The 23,308-nt window shown below is 42.5% G+C and overlaps 1 protein-coding gene across 6 annotated transcripts in view; it reads right to left on the minus strand.

Annotated features, from left to right (window-relative positions):
• Positions 1–2,415: 2,415 nt before the first annotated feature.
• The window catches only part of Prelid2 (PRELI domain containing 2), an 80,974-nt gene continuing 60,081 nt past the window's right edge, over positions 2,416–23,308 (minus strand). For 5 of the 6 annotated variants that reach the window (XM_076555105.1, XM_076555107.1, XM_076555108.1 and 2 more), the window contains 2 exons: positions 8,819–8,888; positions 2,416–2,709 (listed from right to left, as the gene is read on the minus strand). In XM_076555105.1, coding sequence (XP_076411220.1) covers positions 8,829–8,888 — 60 coding nt within the window. In that variant the 3' untranslated portion in view covers positions 2,416–2,709; positions 8,819–8,828. The remainder of the gene's footprint in view (positions 2,710–8,818; positions 8,889–23,308) is intronic. The other variant, XM_076555103.1, reaches the window with a different exon arrangement.

Genomic DNA, 23,308 nt, shown 5'->3' on the forward strand with positions numbered 1-23,308 from the left:
ACACCTTTAATCCCAGCATTCGGGAGGCAGAGGAAGGTGGATCTCTGTGAGTTCGAGGCCAGCCTGGTCTACAGAGTGAGTTCCAGGAAAGGTGCAAAGCTACACAGAGAAACCCTGTCTCAAAAAACCGAAGGAAAAAAATAAAACTCAAGAGTTGGACAGCTGCCACAGTTGGAGATCAGCCTGGAGTACGCAGCAAGTATTGGACCAGCCTGAGCCACGATAGTGAGAGCCTATCTAAAATAAATAAGTAAGAAAATAAGAAGAAAGAAGTCAGATAACGTATGCAAATGGCCCAGACTTCAGACACAACTGAGTTACTTTAAAAGTAGTGATCTCAAGATTCCACATTCAGAGAGTCTGTCTTCTCTGTCTGGGGTGCACCCTGCTCTATGAGATGGATTGGAGTCTCCCGAGTAACCTTAACAGGTAGCTAAAGAAGAGAAGCCTGGCTTTGTGAGCTTTCGAGTGCAGAGAGCTGTATTTACTCCCGCATCAACCCCCAAGTAAAAATTTCTTGTCGCTCTCATCCATAATAATTCACTTACTTTTGGAAAAGGAAAATTATTCTAATGCCATTTACTAAGTGGAAAACAAGGTCAAAATCTACTCTGACTTCTACCACTCAGTTTCCTTCCAACGTAAAATGCTAAGGAAATGAAGGGAAATTATCCCAAGAGACAAAACTCAAACAGCACCAATAGCTCAAACACAATAAGAGGAGGCTCACAGTGGCAGGCTTGTATGCAAAAGCACAACTGCTTTGAAATTCATCAATGCACAAAGCAGAGAAAATTTCAAATACTGAAAGGGGGGGGACAATTTCCTTGTCTTTTCAATAATGGCCTAATTTTTATCTTAAGATGAATTCCAAATTATTACTTCCTTTCAAGCTTTCTGTTAGACGGTATGCATTTATATTTTGGCTTCTCATCATGGGAAATGCAAACTAATGTCATCGAAATTTCAACCACTAATACCATCTGCATCACAGCTGAAAAGCAGATGCTCAGGCTAGGTGTGTAACGCCATTAGTACAGTGCTTGCCGGCATTCACCAAGCTCTGAGTTCACTCCTCAGCATCCACCCGTCATCCCAGCGCTCTGGAGACAGAGGCAGAAGGATCAGGAGTTCAAGATCATTTTTGGATACATGAGAGTCTGTGTCTCAAGAAAAAAGAAAAAGAAAGAAAGGTAGACAACAAAAAGAATACAGAAAAGCAAATGCTCAAAAATCATTTCACATAATAATAGATCCTATTTAATATTTTTAGAAACTATCTTAAGTCAGTCCAATAACCTCATTGAGAGCCATTACCCCATTGCACAATTTTTATTTAAATTAGCTGTGGAAAGGTTTAAAAATGATGTGCACACCCATTAAATAATCGGTGGCAGAACCTGGATTTAATCCATACCAATCTGACTCCCCAAACCTGTGCTCTTCACGCTAAACCCACAGATAGAAAGAATCGTGCCTGGTTACTCCCACTTTACTAGTCAAAAACAGAGCTGTATCGTTTGTGCCACACCACAAAACAAGTTAGTGGGAGCCACAGCCAGACTCTTCATATTCTTCACTCCATGTTCTTGCAGAGGAACAAGCCAGAGTTTACACGTCATCTCCTAAAAACTGTACTGACTTCTGAGAATCTCAAATATTCATACATAGGTGGCTTAGCTAATCATGGTACACATGTGGTTAGTTGACCATGGTATAGATATGGCTTAGCTGACCATGGTATAGATATGGCTTAGCTGACCATGGTATAGATATGGCTTAGCTGACCATGGTATACATGTGGTTAGCTGACTATGGTATACATATGGTTAGTTGACCATGGTATACATATGGCTTAGCTGATCATGGTATAGATGTGGTTAGCTGACCATGGTATAGATGTGGCTTACCTGACCATGGTATACAAGTACTTAGCTGACCATGGTATACGTGTGGTTAGCTGACCATGGTATACATGTGATTATCTAACCATTGTATACATGTGGTTAGCTGGTATACATGGGGTTAGCTGACCATGGTATACATGTGATTAGCTGACCATTGTATACATGTGGTTAGCTGGTATACATGGGGTTAGCTGACCATGGTATACATGTGGTTAGCTGACCATGGTATCCACGTGGTTAGTTGTTGTACATGGGGTTAGCTGAGCATGGTATATATACATGTGGCTTAGCTTCACCACAGCTCTGGCACACTGCCTTTCTATTCCATCTCTCTGGAGAAAGGTACCAAGGTGGATCTCTTTATGTGTCCCAGAATCCCCTCCTGGATCCTATGAATGCGGATGCTGACAGCCAATGAGTATAAGGTGCCATCCCAGGCCTCCATCCTGCCCTTGGCCACCCTGACACCATCACATGAAATCAGCAGAACATCTTGAAGAAGCATAGATATCATCTGATATGTTCTCTCCCTTTATTCATAAGATTGTAAAGAGATCATGTCATAAAATCCAGCTGAAAAGGTCTCATCTCCATGAGTCCCATGATTTGAAGCAGGCTCCAAAGTAGAGTGTCAGTCTGTGCTCGGCAGGGAAGGTCTCCTTTTCTCTAAGCCACAGATTCTGTGTCCTGAAACTTGCATCCAATAATTGTGCCTATGATGTCGTGGCCAAGAAGGGATTCTCAAAAAAAAAAAAAGAAAGAAAAAGAAAAAAAAAAAAGAGTAAACACAGCGGCAGCTTCCCTGCAAGAGAAAGAAATAGGTTTTATCACCTAATAAACACGTCTCACCAATCAATACTTATTTGGCCTCTTTTCTGAAGCAACTCCCAAGAGTCACTTGAATTCTCTCACTATGGATAATTCTTGAAGAAATTGCATTCCGACCTCCTAATGATCTTCGAACAAAGCAAGCACCTCATTTTATTAAGTGCAGCTACCTAGAGGAGCTAGTTCAGAGTGGAACTCAAGATACAGCTAAAAGTGAGATCTTAATCATCCCGATGAGATAGAACTCTACTGTGTTATCATACCTCACCAAGCCAGTCTCCTGAATGCCAGTGGCAAGAACAAACAGATGTCAGGGCTATTTGTTTTGTTCAAAACTGACAGGAAATCAAAAATCCATCAAATAGATGTGCCAGCAGCAATGCCACAAGCATATTGGCTAGTGAGATTTATATGCCTCCGTTTTGGTCCATGAGAAAATTACCTAAGCTTTCTACATTTGCAAATGCCCACTTGGACACACGGGTCAGCGAGTTCATGAATGTTACTTTTGATGCTAGGTACCATGAAAAATGTAGGCATGTGTTACATGAATTTAAATCCTACATTTTTATGTTTTTGTGGGGGTAGGGTTAGCCCTGACTTGTCTGGAACTCAGAGATCTGCATCTTAAGTGCTGGGATTAAAGGCACGTGATGTAAAAATATGAAATAATATCTCCTCTGGCACATTTATGTAACTCTACAAATTGTCTTTTAAAGACAGAGAACTGGGCTGCAGAGATGGTTCAGAGGGCAAAGGGCCCAGTACACAATCGTGATGTCCTGAGTCCAAATGTGCAGAAACCATATGAAGTCAAACGCAATAGTATGTGTGCCTATCATTCCAGGACTCAGACAAGATTGCTCCCAGGCCTGGTACACACAGCAAAACAAAAAGCAAGAGACTCTATCTTGAATAAGGTACAAGGTAAAAATCAATACTTCAGATTATCATCCCCTCTCTCCTTCCCTCCATCACATACACACACACACACACACACACACACACACACACACACACGCACGCACGCACGCACGCACGCACGCACTTGCATTTATGCATATAAATGCATACATATACATATGCACATATGCAAAAAACAAAAGAAAACAGAGAGTTGCAAAATTCCAAAGTTGGTATATCAATTGAATTATAAACAGTGCCCATATTATTACCATGCTACAATGACATTGCCTATATTAACAGAATGCCTGTATTTCTATTGCACTGTATTCATGTGCACTGGACCTCTCTGAGTGTCAGTGACCACTGTTGATGGCACTTTTAATTTCACTGTTGTTAGCATTTCGATATCTCTTCATGCCTTAAGATAGCATGATGTGAGTCTTCACTAAGTGAGGCTGTTAGCATAAATGCAGAGGAGATAAACTGTCAAAAACTCAGGAGCAGAGGTATGATGTGATCCATGCTATAGTTTTTAAAAGGCCACACAATCACCACCACAATCCTGGACACTGATTTATGAAACTAACTCAGGAGACAACAAACTTTGCCCTTCTTGTTTCCAACAAACAACAAAAGGAGAATAAAGTAAATAATTTAGGCTGTTAACGGCTGCAAGGTCTCTGTCAAAACTATTCCAGTCTGCTGTTGCAGCTTTGAACGTAGCCAAGAGCACAGTTGTGTTCCAATAAATCTTAATTTATAAAAAGCAGCAGCCTGGATACATTTTTCGGCTACAGTGTTCTGAACTCTATTCTCTGTGTGGTCCCTCCTACCCATTATATTTATTTACTTTTTATTTTAGTTACATCTCTCTCTCCTACCCCCCCCCCCGTGTGTGTGTGTGTGTGTGTGTGTGTGTGTGTGTCTGTGTGCGTGCGCGTGCGCGCGTGCATTTGCATACACCGCACATGTGTGCAGATCATGGAACAACCTGTGGGAGTCAGTACCCTCCTTCTACTACCTGTGGCCACAAGACTGAACCCAGACTACCAGGGTTGGGGGCAAACACCTTCTCTCAATGAGCCATCTTTTCAGACATTGTTTTTAGTTTCGAAGCGGGTCTCACTCCATAGTCCAGGCTGCTCCCAAACTCTCAGTCACCCTGTCCCAGCCCCCCAAATGCTGGCTCCTTTCCGTTTAATTTTGTCACTTCACAACTCAAGAACAGCACACGCCCCACCTACAACTTATTTTCCATAAAGCTATTTTTGAGAAAGGAAGAACGTTCCATGAAGACAGAAGCATTTTAAACTACAAAAGCTTTGTAAAAATTGTCGTCAAGAAAATGGGAAGGAGAGAGAATAAAGCTGTGGCTGGGCTACAACACCAAAGCCTCAAATTTTTCTAAGTCTGATTTGTAGTGATGATTACAGAACTATTTATTTATACTTCACAAAATGGAATCATCAATTTAATTTGTATATAAGTAATAACTCAATGAAGTTGATTGGAACAGCTTAAAGCTTAACTGGTAGTCTTTAATTTACAGTAATTGTAGATGCATATATATCCCTTCCTTTACATTTACTCCTTTGAGAAAATGGGTTATGAATTATGACATCCTGCTCTATGTGTATAACACAGGAACTCTGTGGCACCAAATGCTACTGTCCCAATCCAAAGTCCTGGTACTATGTAGACCTCGACCACTTAGCTACCTGAGGCTGCTTCTTATACACCAGGATAAGCCCAAGTCATAGGTTAGTCTCACATGGTAAAAAGGAAAAAAGACAATCCAAGTGTCCTACCTCTTGATACTACAAAAACATTATCATCTACAAAGTTCATACTGGAGAACTGTGTACCAAGTCATACACACAGGCTAAAATCATCATCATCATCATCATCATCATCATCATCATCATCATCATCATCATCTCCAGAGTAAGAGTTTATTGTTTTCAGCTAAGCTGCACTGATAGCTGTCCTGGGCTCCAGGGGCCACAGGCTGGGCATGACGGAAAGACAACAGGCCACACTGTAAACTTTTTAAATTTACTCATCTTTACTAACAACACTTTAAACCCAAACTGACTTAGAACCACAAGCTAGGATGAGCCTTGACTCCTTGTTTCAGGTAAATTTTCTCTAACCTGGAGCTTGTCTACATTACATTCAGATAATAAACAAACAAATGAATGAATGAATAATGCAAGAAGAGGCTTTGATGAAAAAAAATCAGGGGAAAATACAGGATGCAAACCATTGATAACTGATATAAAGGTAAATGTATACCCAAAGATGCTAAAAGCCCAGTTATCTGCTTTCTTGGTATCCTAGCACTTGACTGCCTCCATCATCTCTACCCAGGGATGAGCTCAGGAGACCCACCCACCCACCCCCACCCCCGCAAAACTTGGTCAACCAGAACTCCAGGAGTGGGTCCACTAGTCTATGCTTTAAAATCCTCCAGCTGTTCCTGATGTTGACTAAAATTTCAAGACCACTAATTCAAAGCTTGGAAACTAGCAAGCATTGCCTTTCCAAAGTCCCTCGTGTAACTTAGAGCTGACTTCATAGTTCACCCCCTGGGTAAGTCAGGATCAGTGCCCAAGGGCATGCGCATTAGTACTCAGTGAGAGTGGGGTCTATTAAGATGGAAGTGGCCAAATGGAAGCCATTAAAGATGCCTCTACCTGGGACTACAGTAAAGCAAAGCCATTACTGCATCCCTGGGGAGATGGTGAAGATGAGAGCCACCATCAAGGCCACAGGGGTGATGGCTCCAACCATATCTCCATTTAAGTCCATTTGGCCTGTGCTGCTGGTGGACACTGGAGAAGGACAGTTAACTATTGTGAGTTGAATCAAGTGGGGACTCTAATCATGAACAAGCTGCACTTGCCTTGATTGAATAGATTAATACATTTCCTGGTCTCTAATATGTGGCTGTTTTTTTCTTTGTATCTGACCATAAGACCCATCAGAAGCTACTGGGTTTTTTTTTTCCAGTTGGTATCTTTTATTACATTATGAGATGTATTTAGAAGATCTCATAATGTATTATGAGAGGGCCATGAGCCCTTGAGGGACAAAGTGTAGAATGTTACAGTTCAAGGTGTCTGGGTGTCACATTGATAAAGGATGGGCTTGTTTGTCAACGCTGTCAACTGACTGGATGGAGAGGTGGTTGGGACATACAATTCTAGGTGAGGCTGGGAGGATATTTCCAGAGAAATGTATCCAAGAAGAGAAGACATGCCCAGAGTGTTGGTGGCATCATGGCATGGGTTGGGATACTGAATTTAACATAAATGGAAAAAGGAGAAGACCGAATGAGCACCAACATTCATGTCTCTCTGTTCCCTGCTGGGAAGGCAATGGGACCAGCCACCTTACAATCCTGCCACCACACTGTACTCCATCTCTTCTTAAAACATAAGCAAAATAAATCTTCCTTGTAGTGGGTAGCTGTTTCAGCTTTGACCTGGAAGTACTACCCCCATTGAGGCTTCAGTAACTGTCACACCTACAAGGTGGGGCCGAGACAGGAGCCCTTAAGACCTGAGATCTGGATGTGCTGGCTCTCTTGGTTCCTGGACCCTGGACGCTGGAGGTAGACCGAGCAGAGTTCTCCAGAGAACACCGCCGGACTGCGCTACACCTTTCCCAGACCCTGTAACCTATCCCTTCACTTGTAAGTTACCCCACAAAATAAACCTCCCTTTTAACTATGTGGAGTGGCCTTAATACTACAACCAATACTTCCTTAAAGTTGCTTCTGTGAGGTATTACATCACAGTAGTGAGCAGAGTAACTAATATAGTCAGCCTCACAGACATGCCAGCCTAGAAAAACAGGGAGATGTAGCCAAGTTCTTTATAATTTGTTTAAGGAGCAGGATGGATATAAGAGCAAACTATACCTAGATTCAATTCTAACACTCTATGAGCACCTACCACGTGCCATGCCTGTACTAAATTATCTTGTTTAGTCCTCCAATAACATTGAAATCTACTATATGTCAAGTGTATACAGCTAAGTAGTCATCAGAATGGTGGGCGTACAACTTGCAAATCAACAGAAATGCAACTCTCCAACTCGTGTCCATTCAGAGGCATGACTGGCATGCTTTGAAACTCAAGGTACTTGTATATGAATGGTCCTATCATTTCTTCTTCGGTTAATTGCTCTCAGAGTTTGTTGTATGCCACAATTAAAACACCAGGTTGTTTATAGAAAACTGTGTGTAGAGTGTCCTTTTAAGCTGGCCTAAGGTAATTATGAATTGCTAGTCTGTGCCCTTCACAAACACTCCTAATCACCCAAGGCACTCAAGCCAGAGCCCATGAATTATTCCTAAGACTCGGACTCCTTCTGAACAGCATTTCAGGCAGTGGAAAGTATGTGCTTATTGCGTATCCCTTATCCAAACTGCCTGGATCCAGCAGTATTTTGGATTAGGGAACTTTTCATAATTTTTGCACTATTTGCACATATATAATGAGATTCCCTGGGATTAGAACCCAAGTGTAAACGCCAAATTCATTTCCTTTTTATATAGACTGTATACTCATAGCCTGAAGATCATTTATATACAATACTTTCAGTTTACCTTGTTTGGACCGCCACCCACCACATAAGGTCAAGTATAAAGTTTGTCACACAGCACTTTAGGTCAGCATTCAGGAAGTTATATACTTAGGAGAATTTTGTATTTTGGTCTTGGGATTAGTTTCCAGACTAGTAAGATGTATTTGTTTTAGTTGGCCAATCAACATGTTCCTTTTCTGTGATCCTTCCTGCCCCAATTACAGCTTTAAGTCTCCCTTCTTATAGTTCTGAGAACAATAAGTAAGCTTCAGTTAATCCTGAGAGCGGCCTTTACAAATCTCTGCCACCCCACGGGCCTCAATCATGGCAGATTATACCGAACAGTTTTAGCGATTTGAAAGCAGTTGTAACTCAGCGCATAGTACAAAACCTGCTTTGAAAATCAGAAAGCCAAGCAAATAAAGCTGCTGAGCAGATAACAAAATGCCTGTGAAATAGTATTCTATGGGTATCACTGGGAAACGTACAGCGAATAGCTCAGGGAGGCTGATTCATAATGCCAGGTTTATAAGCATGGAAACATGGCTTGAGTAAATAATTCTGATTTTGCTTTTGATACTCACTGATGATTCTTTATTCCACTAAGGGGGCACCACACTGTTCCTTTAGCAGCATCTCCATTATTCTAATTCCCTACAGAGAGAAGAAAGAAAAATCAAAATGCCATCTTTCATAGACAAGCACCATTACATTTATCACAACCTTTTCCCTTCAGGGAATCCGGGTCCCGACCATATACATTCATTGAAGAAAAGTGGGCTCAGTCATCCCTGACATTTGTGTAATATTTCACTCAGCAATCCCCCCTTCTGCTTTCTCGGCACGTTCTCGGAGCTGTTTAGGAGGTGGGCAGAGCGGAGTTTGGAATCTGCTTGCAACATCAGAAGGCAGTCCAAGCCCAGGTAAGCAATGTCTCACAAGTGGCACAGCTTGCCAGCGTTGGGATAATGGCCACTGTAAATGTTTGCTGAATGGCGACAATTGTGCTGGCTTCACTGCCAGGGTTCACGAGTGCTGGTGTGGGCAGCAGGTGCTACCCCACCCCACTGAGATGCTCTCCAAGATGAAGGCACTCTTTCCCCACCCACAAGAACCTATTAGGGACCGCTGCAGGCACAGGGACATCTCAGCCAAGGCACATCATCACCTGAGGTCACGCTCTCTCTCCAGTGCCAGCCCATATCCTATGACTGGTGGATATGAAGACATGACTCTCTTCTCTCAGTCGCCAACAACTGGGAAGGGTATTGCACCCCCATGGCTCTCCGTGGCGCAGCTGAGACCTCTGCCGCAGCTGTATCTCAGCCAGCCTCCCTGGTTCCCCTCCTAACAGAGATGCTCCCCGCAGCCCTCTCCAACACACTCGATACATACATCCCCACTCTGACACCTTGTTTGATACAGACAAAACTGCTTTCCTAGTTAGAACACAGATGTTCAAAGAGGTTTAAGTGTGCGCCCAGAGCTCTGACATCATGATGGGAAGCCAGGGAAGTGCACAGGCACTCCACCCTGCTTTCAGCCCCACACACCAGTCTTCTGCACGGTGCATTCCATGACTTCCCACACCACCCTGCCTACCCTTGTTCCTGAAGGAAAGAAGATGGCAGATACCCCTGTCCTACTTTTAGAGACCAGTTCTGCAGGCTGGAGAACAGCTTGCAGGGAAAGATGGGGTTGAGGCATAACTATGAGGTAAGGTCTTAAAGACTGCGCAGCTGGATCCAGAAAGAAAGGGGGTTGCTCTTCACAGAGACTAGAAATGTCGAGAATCATAGCAATGAAAAGAACTTTAAAAAGGTTCCCCAGGCCTCTCCCAGAAAAACGGGATTAATGGGACTCTGGTGGGGCCCCAGAGTTCTGTACCTTTGACAACCTCTCACATGATTCCCTTAAGAACAAGCAGGGCTGGGCAATGCTGAGTTGGCCTACAAAAGAAAGGCTGGGACCCACCACTGGTGCTTGTGTGGGACAGGAGACAAGGACTGGAAGGAAGCCAAGGCATCACTAGTGAACACAATAAAACAGGGGCTTGGGAAGTGACCGCATGGTTGAAGTGCTTGGCATGCGAAGATGGGGACCTGAGTTCAAACTCCCAACACGTTCTTTTAAAAGACCAAACAAACAAACAAACAAACAAAAAACGTTGACCACACATCTGCATTTCCAGCACTGGAAAGCAAGAGAGCAGAGACAGATAGCTGGGTATATCAAGTTCATTGTCAATTCTAGACATATCCATGGGCTCCAGGTTACACAAGAGACACATCTCGAAAAGATATGGTGGAAAATGGTCCAGGAAGATGCTTAACAGCAACCTCTGGCCTCCATATGCATGCATATACATGTGAACCCTGTATGCACATTAGCATACTCACATGAACATGAACATACATCACACCACACACACACACACACACACACACACACACACACACACACACACACACACACACACACCTTTCACACCAAAGCAGAACAAATGAGATATGATTCTGAAAGACCTTCCAGCTCTGCCAGGGCCATCACCCCAGACAATGCTGCAGCATTAAAGGATCATGACAGAGGCTGAGAAGCATGGCTTGTCAGATGAACCAGGACAGCAAACCAAAGGACCAGTAACAGTTATCTGAGCCAGGAGACTTGGACCCTATTTACAGCTCACAGCCTTTCTAAAGCTGGGTTCCTTAGGATGGTCACTTTTACCAAGAAGTGCCTTTGACTACCAAGGTCAGGGGACTTTGAGGCCATCTACTTCCAGTACACCAAACCACCTAGGGCTACCCACAATAGAGATTACAGGCTCCTCGGCCCCAACAGTGACTTCCATCTGAAATTCCAGGGCCAGGGCCTGGAACTTTGCATTGATAACACACTTTGTGAGATTCTGAAATGCAATTTCCAAGGATTTGTAAATAGCAGCTTTGTAACATTTCTAAGGTCCCCCTCCAGCTCTGCCCATCTGGGCATGATGAAGCAGGCGCTCTGTAATCACACCTGGAGGTGTCCTCTCAAACTGTACTTTGAAAGTTAGTCTCCTGTTGGGACCAGAGAGATGGCTCAGTGGTTAAGAGCATTAGCTGCTCTTTGTAGGGGACCTGGATTCCATTCCCCGCACCCACATCAGGCAGCTCACAACTTCCTGCAACTCCAGCTCCAAGGGGATCCTACACCCTTTTCTGGTCTCCTCAGACACCTGCACTCACATGCATATACACTCACATACACATGTAACTAAAAATAAATCTTAAAAAACAAACAAAAAACTAGTCTCCTAGAACACTGGGGAAGAAGAAGTGGGGACCAGGGGTACAACAACTAGTAAGATAAAATCTACCAGATCAGGACAGTGTTCACTTCCATTTTCATTTATTCAACAATACACCTGACTAATATTTATCGTGTGCCTGCTATGTGCACTAGATAGTAAATTGTGAACAGCTAAGAAAAAGTCTCTGCCCTTTACAGGGAATTTTCTTTCTTGTTTCACTTTTTTTTCTTGTTCCAACAACCCCCCTAATGTCCTCTTGTTTCCAGAAAGAACAAAAACTGCCACCTAAATTCTTTTTTCAAACTTATATTTTTCAGAGTAGCTGTCCACATCTGGACAGTATGTCTTTAAAACAAGGAAAGCACGTTCTTTCTTGGGAAGAGAGAACTAACCCGTAATCTGTCTCATCCGTCTATATTAAGACCTCCACCACTTACCAGGCCACTAATTGACGTAAATAAAGATTCCAAGGTTTGCCCTGGGAATTCAAAGACGTGGTTTATTGAATCAATTACGTTCACAATGTGACAGTTGATTTTTCTTTCCCTCTTTTCCCCTCTCCTAGCACTTTACTCTAAAGTAAAGTTAGATCTAGAAAGGGGAGCGTGAGGGCAGGGGAAAAGGCGAATAAAGTGAATTAAGAAAAAGAAAACTCCGAACAGTAGGCTAGCCATTATTTGGCACTTCTCTTGGTAAGGAGGGGCCAAATCAAAGCCCGGTCAATAGTACTTTCAAATAAAGTTCATTCTAACACTCAAATCTCACCCCAGAGATGAGCCGTAAAGAGGCTAAATTTATACCCCTTATCACACAATGAGGCCTGCATGCAGAGTAAACATTAAGTGCATCCACCTTTCGGATATGCTTTAAAAGCTTTTTGGGCTGACAAACCATAAACCAGCTTGATTTTATTATCTCTCTGCCCTCAGAATGGTTTTTCCTCTATTACTAGTCCATCTTTCCCCATTTGTCAATGCACAGGCAAGTAAGCCATCTCAGGGCCTCATGTCCCTAATGTCAGGACAGCAACACCTAACGGTACTCCCATTTAGTCTCAGAGCCTTTCAGGTTGGAAATCCTTCACAAAAACCCTTTTCTGTTTCTGAGAAGTCACTGAATATTACTGCAAGACCACACTGTGTCTTCGGGAGAGGTAGAATCAAAGATGGCTAGATCTAGATAGTGTGTTTATTTTATAATCAAGTTGATGCTCCCTTAATGAATGTCTGATTTACCTGGGAGGCTCCAAAGGGAGTCATATTAGACGTTACAAAAATTACAGACACCAGAGCAGTTCCCCAAAGGCATACCCACGCCGAGCTCCTAATAAGAGAGCTGCTCACTTAATTATCACAGTAATAAAAATGGTGTCAAAGACCCCACTGGAAAGAACTTCCTTCTTGTGATTCATGGCTTTAGAGCAAATACTGCCTGAGCTAGCTAAATTTTTGTCAACTTGACACAAGCCAGAGTCATCTGAGAGGAGGGAACCTCAATTGAGCAAATGCTTCCCTAAGACTGGGCTGTAGGCAAACCTATGGGGCATTTTCTTGACTGATGATTGATTGATGGAGAAGGGTCCAGCCCATTGTGGGTGGTGCTATTCCTGAGCAGGTGTTATTAAGATATAAAAAAACAAACTGAATAAGCCATGAGGAGCAAGCTAGTAAGTAGCGTTCCTCCACGGCTTCTGTTTCAGTTCCTGCCTCTGGTTTCCTGCCTTAAATTCCTGCCCTGACTTCCTTCCATGATGGACTGTGATGTGGAAGTGGAAGCTAAGTAAGCCCTTCCATCCCCAAGTTGCTTTTGGTCAATGGTGTTTTATCACAGCAATAGCTAACCTAATTAAGACACTGCCCATAGTATCAGCTGCCACTGTGTGTATGAGGCTTCATCTAGCAGCATAGAGATCCAACAGGACATGATGTCCTCCTGACAAAAACACACACTCAGAGGTCATGGTCTCATGGAAGAATGAAAAACAAGTGAGAGGCAAGCCAATCTCTGAAAAGTGTTGTAACTTATAGAAAGAAAAAAAAAAAACGTATGAAAGAAAAGGGGAAGGAGAGGTCAGGTACACAAGAAGAGACAAGTTGGAAGAACAACCAGAAGAGGAGAGATATGAGTAAACACCAAAGTGGCTTCTGAGCCACAGACACCAGAGAAGGTAAAGAGGGACCCCAAGAAGGTTAGGAAAAGGCCTTGGAGCAGGGAGCTGCATACAGCACTTTCGCTGTTAAGCAATTACCACAGGAAACTGGACAGAATAGGGAAGGAAACAGGATGATGATACAACCCATCTTCCAAGCTCCTGGTTCTACACACACACACACACACACACACACACACACACACACACACACACACACACACACGTTCTCCTCCTTAGCTCCACTTCTTCCAGGAAGAGACAATAGCACATAAAACCCCCTATGTAGCCACAAATGACACCGAAATCAGCTAATGACTCTATTGGAGACATTTGGGGCATATCCAAGTTTGCTGTGAAACTTGGTGCAAAATTTAAAATTCTTTATACCTTAACTGCCTCCTCTTTGAATAGAGATAGCAACATGGGCTTGTTTTCAAATTGGGGGAAAATCATGCCTAATCTGATTACCGTAATTCCTAGCGTTAAAATGCTAGTTTATAGTAAACAGCCTGCAATTAAATAGCTGTGCTTCCCCTAAATCTTCCTGTAATCCTGGGAGGCTGGAGGCACAGCTTCACTGGTTCCCACATGCACAAAAGCTCCATCCTCAGCACCGCTTAAACCATATGTCTGCAATCCCAGCATTCAGGAAGCCATGGAAGGGGGACCGGAAATTCAAGGTCATCTTTGGCTACCTAGCAAGTTCAAGATCAGCCTGAGATGAATGAGATCCTGTTTAGACGGGGACGTGGCTGATGAAGTGGCTTAGCAGGTAAAAGCACTGGCCATGAAGTCTTGACTACCCAAGTTTGATCCCTAGAACACAGGTAAAAGGTGAAGAGACTACTTCCCAAAGTTGTCCTGACCTCCACGTATACAGCATGGCGTGTGATACCTCCACTCCCCAACTTCCACTCCAACGCACACAGAATAACAAACGGGTAAACAAACAAGGATGCATGCATCTTGTGGAAGAGGACAGCCTTGGGACACAGGAGACACAGCATCACTGTCCACTGAATGAATGCAATAGTTAACCAATCAATAATCAATTTATATTCCTACCACTTTATATGAAATGGAAAGGTACACACTTAAGGTACAAGTTTAGCTTACGTTTCAATCCCAGCACCTTCGGCACAATTCAACACACAGTAGGTGCTCAGTGCTGATGGGTTGTAAAACTTAGCAACATATGAATTATGGATGCTAGAATAATGAGTTTAGGAAGAACTGATCTGAATAAATCTGCCTCATGTTCAGCATCCGTGAAGTAGAAGTGGGAGGTTCTGCATCACAAGAGCTGCTGTAGAGATGAAGGGACCAAACAGGGAAAGGATGAAGGCATGAGGAGGAGGAGGAAGAGGAGGAAGAAGAAAGAAGAAGGAGGAGGAGGAGGAGAAGAGGGAATGATGGAGAGAGAGTCAGGAGCACACACCAGGTCTGGAGAAATCTGGACTAGTCAACAAATATTGAGAAAGAGAGATACTTTTCAATGTGAAAGTTTGTGTTATAAAATCACTGGCCACTTAACAGAAAGCTTTGCATCAAATTTAGTTTAAAAACTTCATTACCCTTCAACTTCTATTTTCCATTAAGATGGCTTCTATAGAACTTGTTCAGAATCATCTTGTTAACAATGCAGAATTCTGAAGACATGAATAAGGTAAAGTAATAACACTTGGTTGCCTCAACTCCCAACGTGACCTGTGGCCCTAATCATACTCATCAGGCTCTGTTTGGTCTGTTTCCTTCCCAATCTTCCAGCCACAGCCCTCTGCATTCTCCTCTGACCATGGACATGACCCACATGCCTACTTTCTACTCAGAAACATATCTGCGCCTTCTTTCTCACCCACTGTTCTCTCTGAGGAACCCCAGGTCTTCAAGGGGCAGTCCTCCTGCAGCATTCACAGCTCAGTTGACCTCCCCCCTCCTCAGCGAATGCCTACTCCTGTGGCCATCCCCGCATACACAGCCAAGCCAGTCTAGGTCCAGTCTCCACATGTCACTATCTCTGTAGCGGCCGTATAGCTTCTAATATATCTGTCACCCCCATAAGAAGGTATATTTCATGAGATCAAAGAAAGAGCCCATGTGTGTCCACTGCTGAATCCCACCTACACCAGAACCCAACAGGATGGGCTTCATTTGTGAAGGAAAGGAAGGAGAGAAAAAGAAATGGATGAAGCAGGAGATGAAAGGAGGAAGCTATCTGTATCCAGTGTTCTCATCAAAATATGAGAAACACTGAGCAAAGCTCTCTAGAAAAATATTTTATCACAATAAAGCATCGTTTAATCTGATGCCCAATTCTTTTCAACTTAGAGCTACCTTCATCTCCAAAACTGGAACAGCACCAAATAACAATAATAAAAATTTATTAGCCCATGCAGCGTGCCAAACACTGTGGGAAACTTTTCCAGAGCAAAGTTCCTCTACCCTCCCACTGCACTAAAGGATTGTTATTTATGTTTGGGGATGACACCAAGGCTCAGAAACACTGAACATCCCATCCGAAACCACACAGTAACTAAACACCAGAGCCTCCAGTTGACTCAAGGCAATCAAGCAGAAGAGCCTAGAATCTGGCTAGGCTGGAAGTTCTAAGGAAAGTGTGAGACCCCTATTACAATGCTGGATGTGTACCAAGAGCTTTTCTCTCTTCTCTGTTTGACTATGGCTCAAAAATTCTGATAAACAAATCAGACATTTTAGTCCTGTTCCCAAACAAAATGTCATGAATTTTAATATCTGAGTCAATATCTAATCATATCTATAAATTATCTCAAATACAATACTTTTCAAGTAGGAATAGTCAGATATAATATACAGCTTTGACATAATTTCCCCAATAGTAATTGATACATTCTTCAGTAAGATTCATTTTTATTTTCACCAATCACCCCAAATCTTTAGGTATAACTGCACAATATTAACTGCTACAATGATTCACACACCTCCGTTTCACATTATTAATCTTTCTCTCTCCTGAAGGAGAATATTCGATTCTTACAACTTGCAACAGGAAATAGTATGTCCCCAAATAAGAAAATCTAAAACTTGGGAAAGATCTTGTATTTTCTGAACCAGAAAGAAAACCCTCAACAAGGGGTTGAAAGTGGCCCATGTGATTTAGAGAGCTCAATAGCCAAATATCAGGAGGAAAGAGGACACTGTCATTTTCATGGCCCCTCTCCCCCTCAGCCCCACCTGACAAGCATCAAGTCTCTAGTGTGCTTCTGTATTTACGTTCCTTCTCCACCACCCAACATGACTCGATCTGCCTCTATTTTGACTGTCTAGAAATGTGAACTGTGCACGGTTGTATTCCTCCTGACTTGAACTTCATGTGAAACACAGCTTTCCTTCACCGTTCATCAAGGCCAGCCTCTCACACAGAGCCAGCCACACCCGACCTGAGACCATCCCGCTACTGAACACTCATCTCTGCTTAGAAGTCGCCATCCATGGGACATATTCACTCATGCCGTCTGTGTCTGTCCTAATGACAAAGAATTCTCTCCTATCCTCCAGCAGAGTGGCTTCAGCGCCTGGCACCAGTGGGCCCCATTACCTACTCTTGTTATGACAAACTAAAAAGTAACAAGCCTTCTATCAATTCCCTTTGAGTAGAGTTTTCTTTTTTTTCTTGTTCACCAAACTTAAGCCAAAACATAGCTTCTCCATTTTCCTTCCTTACTTTGAGATAAAATAGAGAGCCAAAGTGTCTGTACATGTTATCAATGAATTGTCTCTAACAGAATGCATAAAATCTAACTATTGCCCAGGACATAAATAAATCCAACAGATTCCTAGATAATTCTCCTTTTGTTTTTATTTCCACCCCGGCCCATCATCATGCTTCGGTGTAAATCAATAATATCTGCATGCATGTCTTCAAATTAGGTGTTTCCTTTGAAAAAGCTATCCTTTCCTACACCCATACATGAGTAAAAAGCCCAGTTCACGAAGTCTCAGCAGCATCGGCGTTACCGCAGACGTGTTATGGGCTGACTACAAGCCTCTGTCTCACCCACATCTTTAATGTTCTCCACAGTCTTACGAGGTGAGCTGCTTTCACCCTCTTTATCTCCAGGGAAGGAAAGAGTCTCAGGTAGTGAGAACCTAAGTCCACACGGTTATCGAGTGGCAGGCCTGGAATTTCACCCTGGATTTCTCCAGCTCCTTGTAACAATGAGCACTTACCTCAATGAATTTGTTTGCTTGCCTGCGTAGAGAGAGCAGAAGAAGCATTTTGCTTCGCAATGCTATCTTATAAGAATTAAGTGAGACATCTAAAGCCACTTGCATACAGCATGACTGTGTTAACAATACTTAACCTTCCAGTCTCCCTGTGGCCTAAAGACAAGTGCTGACCTCTGCAGACGGAGCTGGCGAAGGGGGGAAAAATGATGGGGGGTGGGGGGTGTCTCTCACCACAAAGCTCTCTTCAGTCAGTGTCCAGTGACTCACAGAAAATGCCTCCAGTGACCCACCTCGAGCATCTTTACATTCGCAAAGTGTATTTCATCCCCTCAAAGAGACACTGGTGCTTCTGGGGTGGCTGACACACCGGATGGTGAACCAGCCTTCCTGAGGTCTCAGTATTGGTTAATAGCAGGAACACAACTGCAATCTGGGCCCACTGAAGAACTGGTTCTCAGCAGGCAGACAAAGCCTCTACTGTGCTACAATACTCCTGGACTCATCAAATCCTCATGCCCAGTCTATGAGCTAGTCACACGGGTAAGTGACACTCAGAAAGGAAGTTAGGCGGTGGTATGCTTGGCTAGAAAGTAGCAGGATCTAGTGACTCTCTCAGTTTCCTAATGCCTTTAAAAGGTGTGATCATGGTCTAGCATGGTGGTACACTGCTATAATCCCACCACTCGGGAAGTAGAGGCTGCGGGATTAGTAGTTCAAGGCCAGGCTCCACTTCACAGCAAGTTCAAGACCAGCCTGGGTTCCATAAGATGCTATGGAAGGGGAAAATGGGATGGGATGGGGAGGAAAGATGTGTTTGTAGCTTTCACATTGTGTCAAGTCACTTACTTCCATCTACATGTATGTGGTCTTCACTTCCTAAATTTAGGAGCAGAATGAGAACAAACTACAAGCAGTGTTTGCAATATCCTCAGAGCAAAACATCTCACCACACCTGGGCTCTAGAGAAGCCAAGCACACCCACAGGAAGCATTTCTGCTCCAATAAGTTACCTATGTATAGAGCGTCTTGGTCAGCTGTCCAACCAACATTTTATTTCCCACTTACACCGGTGACTTTTTGTTGCTGTGACAAAACACCATGTCCAAAAGCAACCTCAGGAAGAACAAGCCTGTTCTTGCTTACAGATCCAGAGGGAGAATCCGTGATGGCGGGGGATGGACGATATAGCAAAAAGCTAAGAGAACACATCTTTAACTCCACGCAAAAAGCAAAGAGAATTGGAAGTGGTGCTATCAAGTCTCAAAGCCTGGCCTCGGAGACATACTTCCTCCAGCAAGGCTCACCTAAAGGTTCCATAAGATCCCCAAACAGTGCCATCCACTGGGGACCGAGTACTCAAATACCTGAGGTTATTGGCTATCAGGGGCATTTCTCATTCAGAACACCATATCACTAAAGGTCTTTTGTTGCTAACCATGCCCATCATTTCTTGGGGGACAAAAACCACAGATGAGCAAAGTGCTAAGTCCCTTTTTGGAGCTCATGATGGTGGTCTTCTTCATACACTCTGTAGAGGGGCACATGAGTAAACCATGGAAGGTTCCAGAAGCAATCGTTTTAAAGTTCTAAGTATTTCACATTTAAAAATCAACCAACTTAGAACAAAGGCAACATTTAGGAAAGCTCTTGAGGAGAAACACATGTGAAATCCTCAAGGTGGAGAACAACTCTTCGATCTATTTACCTCATTTGGAATTCAACTGGCCAATTCAGCTTCTCTGAGAAATATATCTGTTACAATGGCAGATATTTGTTAAAGATAAAAACAAAATCTTTCCATAAATATTTAAAGGTGAATGACTACTAACTTCGTTTGTTTGGCTAGTTCCTTGCCTTTTTGTTTGTTTGTTTGTTTGTTTGTTTACTTGCTTTTGTTTTGTCTTGTTTTGTTCTGTTCTGTTTTTGATACAGGGTCTTGCTATGTAGCCCAGTCTGGCTTTAAACTTGAAATCCTCCTGCTTCAGCCTCCCGAGAGTTGGAATTATACCTGTATATCACTACACACCTCTTGTTCACTTCTTGCTTTCAAAAGACAAGACTCAGGCAGTGTTTATGCAAACAGATATTTAAAAATCCCCAAGTCCTGCTAGAAATTAGTAAGTGGTAAAGGAAAGTTGAAGAACCGGACGCAATGGTGACAGGCTGACGGTTTGGAAAAGTCACTCCACCAAGTCAACTAATTAGGCAGGCAGTGTTTTAACTGATTAATTCCTAAGTCTCTGCTTAGTCTCAGATATATCTCTATGGATTAATAACTCCCACGTGGATGAAGCTCTAAACCTATCTTTGATGTGAAAAAATATTATGAAATTCTTTCCTTTGATTAAAAAAAGTATTTAAATCTCTTTCCTTTGATAAAAAGGTATTTAAAGAAATTACCTTTAAAACCAAAAACGGAAAGCAATCCCAGCTCTTGTGGAGAAACTCATGTGAAATCCTCAAGGTGGGGGACAACTCTTCGGTCTATTTACCTCATTTGGAATTCAACTGGCCAATTCGGCTTCTCTGGGAAATATCTGTTACAATGGCAGACAGAAAGACTTGGGCCGCTAGGAAAGTAAGATGGGGAAATGGGGTGGTTGTCTATCTTAAAGCCACTTAGCCTAGGGCTAGGGGTGTAGCTGGAGGTCAGAGCACTTGCCAAGCAGGAGGCCCTGGGGTTAATCTTCAGCACTGTTAAGACCAAGACCATATTTTTTTTTACAACAGAAACACAGCAATAATAATTTTTCCTATTTAAAATCAGACATGTATGTAGCCTGCTCTTCAGTGTAGAGACAGAGATCTAACCACTGATTTGAATATGGCACTAAGTCTTGCCCCCTGTGTGGTCTTAGGTCTGTCCCTTCTCATCTATTACATACTCATGAGGGTACCCACCACAGATGAGTGTTGAATCATCTGAATGAGACAATGCATGCAAAGTACTCAGGCTCCCAAGTCATCACCTAAGAGATATTTGCACATCCATGTCTACTGTTTACTATTCATGGTAGTAAAGGACCAGCCAAGAGGCCCATTCAACAGCTGAGTGGAAAAAGGAAATGTGGTACATACACACAACAGGGCTTGACTCAGCCATAAAGAAGAACAAAATTAAGCATTTTCAGGAACATGGATGAAAATGGAGATCACTGTAAGCAAAAGCCAGGCTCAAAAAGACAAATATTGTATACTTCACCTCATACACAGAATGTAGGTTTAAATTATATGTATGTGTATAGGTATATGTTATACAAACCATAAAGTAAAAGGGAGGCCATCATAAGCAAGAAAAAAAGTCTAAAGGGGAGATCAACAGAGCGTCATGAAATATGTGTGACTTAAAGGCAGAAGGAGGAATTATTTACAGGGTGAAAGGGACCCAATAAGAGGGTAGAAGAGAGGATGAGGAGAGAAGATTGTGGTGGCCCAAACAGTAACAAAATATATACAATCCAAGGTATGAAAATGCCACGTTGAAAACCATTCCTTTCTATACTAACTAAAAATCAATAGATAATAATAATGACAATAAGTAAAATATTGGAGTAAAAGATATTACCTGTGCCTAGTGTTTTTATTACCATCCCATTGGTTCTGTATTTGAAAAGAAACTACTTTGCTTTAATATTGACTCAAAATAGAATAGAATCATAAAATTATTACCAGTTCTGGAAAATAATATAATAATGTATTCATTAAGTCAATAAATATCCACTGAACCCTGAGAAACTTTTGGATCCTGAGGGCAGAGTAGTCTGAAAATCTAGACTTGACTTTACAGACTCCATCTTAAGAAAAGGGCCACCTAGATTTGACTTTACAGGCTCCATCTTAGGGAAAGGGCCACCTAGACTTGACTTTACAGGCTCCATCTTAGGGAAAGGGCCACCATCTCAGACCACCTGCTGTACTCAGTCTCAGGAAGAATCACAGGAATGTGCCATGACAACTTGAACAGATACAGGGCAGTAAAGTTTAACAAGATCCAGATATTCCTGCAGACATCTTGTCTGTGATTTATGGCCCTTGAAGATATTTAGATATTCCTGCTGAGCAGTCCAGATAATCCTGTTCAGCAGATTGTTGTGGTCCCCATCAAAAGTCTAACCCAATGGTTTCAAATGTGGTTTCGCACCCCAAAGTCTAGACCAATAGTTTCATAAAATCACCTTGCCCCATATCCCTTCTACCCAATTCCAAGCATGTAATTCCCAGCTTGTGGTTTTCTCTATTAAAAACTTTCTACACCTGGGCTCATGGCTGCTGCCACATTTCCTTCCATCTGCCTTGCAGTGGCCCAGGTTGAACCTGAATAAAAGGACCCTTATGTGCTTGCATGGGAAACTGGCTCCTTGGTGGGCTCTGGGGGTTTCGTGAAATGGGTACAACAGTAGTGCATTCCATTTGGAAGTCACTCTGCAAGAAACATGCAACTTTACAAAGCCCAGGGAAACAATTGCACATTTAGGAGTTCTTCAGTTAATCTTTTCTAAGACAGTATTGCAAACATGAAAGATTCTAGACTCCAAATGTTTCACCTTGTGTCACTTTGTGACACTGTAACATTGACTAACATTAGGAGTAAGAAATAACCTCAATGCTCAGTACTAAATAGCAAAGTAAGTTATAACCACTTAATGAAACATAAAGTTTATGTAGTTCATATAAAAGGCACTTGTGATGAAATGTTATTTGAAAAAGATATATAATTGTACTAATAGTGTGGACATCGATGTTTGAAATATACAAATAAAGACTAGATGGAAATGTACCAATTTGTGTTGTTGGCTTGTTTTACTGTTTGTTTTGGGGTTTTGTTTTTGTTATTGTTTTTGTTTTTTTGCCAGTCTTGCTATATAGTGCAGGCATGATTCTCCTGCCTCAGCACCTTGAGTGCTAGGATTACATGCATACACCATTAAGCCCGATTCCAAATTATGCTTTAATGCAATGATCCCTTATGGTGTGTTTCCTGTATGCCAAGGTATTTTACATGCTTCATTACACTTGCCTGTGAGTCTCATGCTCACCAGGTAGACAGCATTATTCAAATGTCATCCAGAGAAAGGTTGGGCTAGAAGACGAGGAAGGGCTCAGATTTAAACCCAGGTCAGGCTGACTTCAAAGGCAGGCTCATTATAACCACTAAACATTGTCTGCAATGCTATAATGGGGAAAATAAGTTTTTGCTTTTAACTTCCTTGCACTTTGCTTTTTAAATAATGACAATACAACAACCGATCATTTGCTTTGTGCCAAATCCTGACCTGTGGTATTTTATATAACTCATTTACTCCTTCCAAGGACTCTAGGAAGTAGGAACCAATACAGTCCTCATTCTGCAGATGAAGAAAATGAGACGCAGATTCTAATGGCTTGTCCAAAGTCACACAGCTCTTCTGGGCAGGGTATTGC

The sequence above is a fragment of the Peromyscus maniculatus genome, chromosome 19 (assembly GCF_049852395.1).
Source record: "Peromyscus maniculatus bairdii isolate BWxNUB_F1_BW_parent chromosome 19, HU_Pman_BW_mat_3.1, whole genome shotgun sequence".
NCBI classification, from domain to species: domain Eukaryota; kingdom Metazoa; phylum Chordata; class Mammalia; order Rodentia; family Cricetidae; genus Peromyscus; species Peromyscus maniculatus.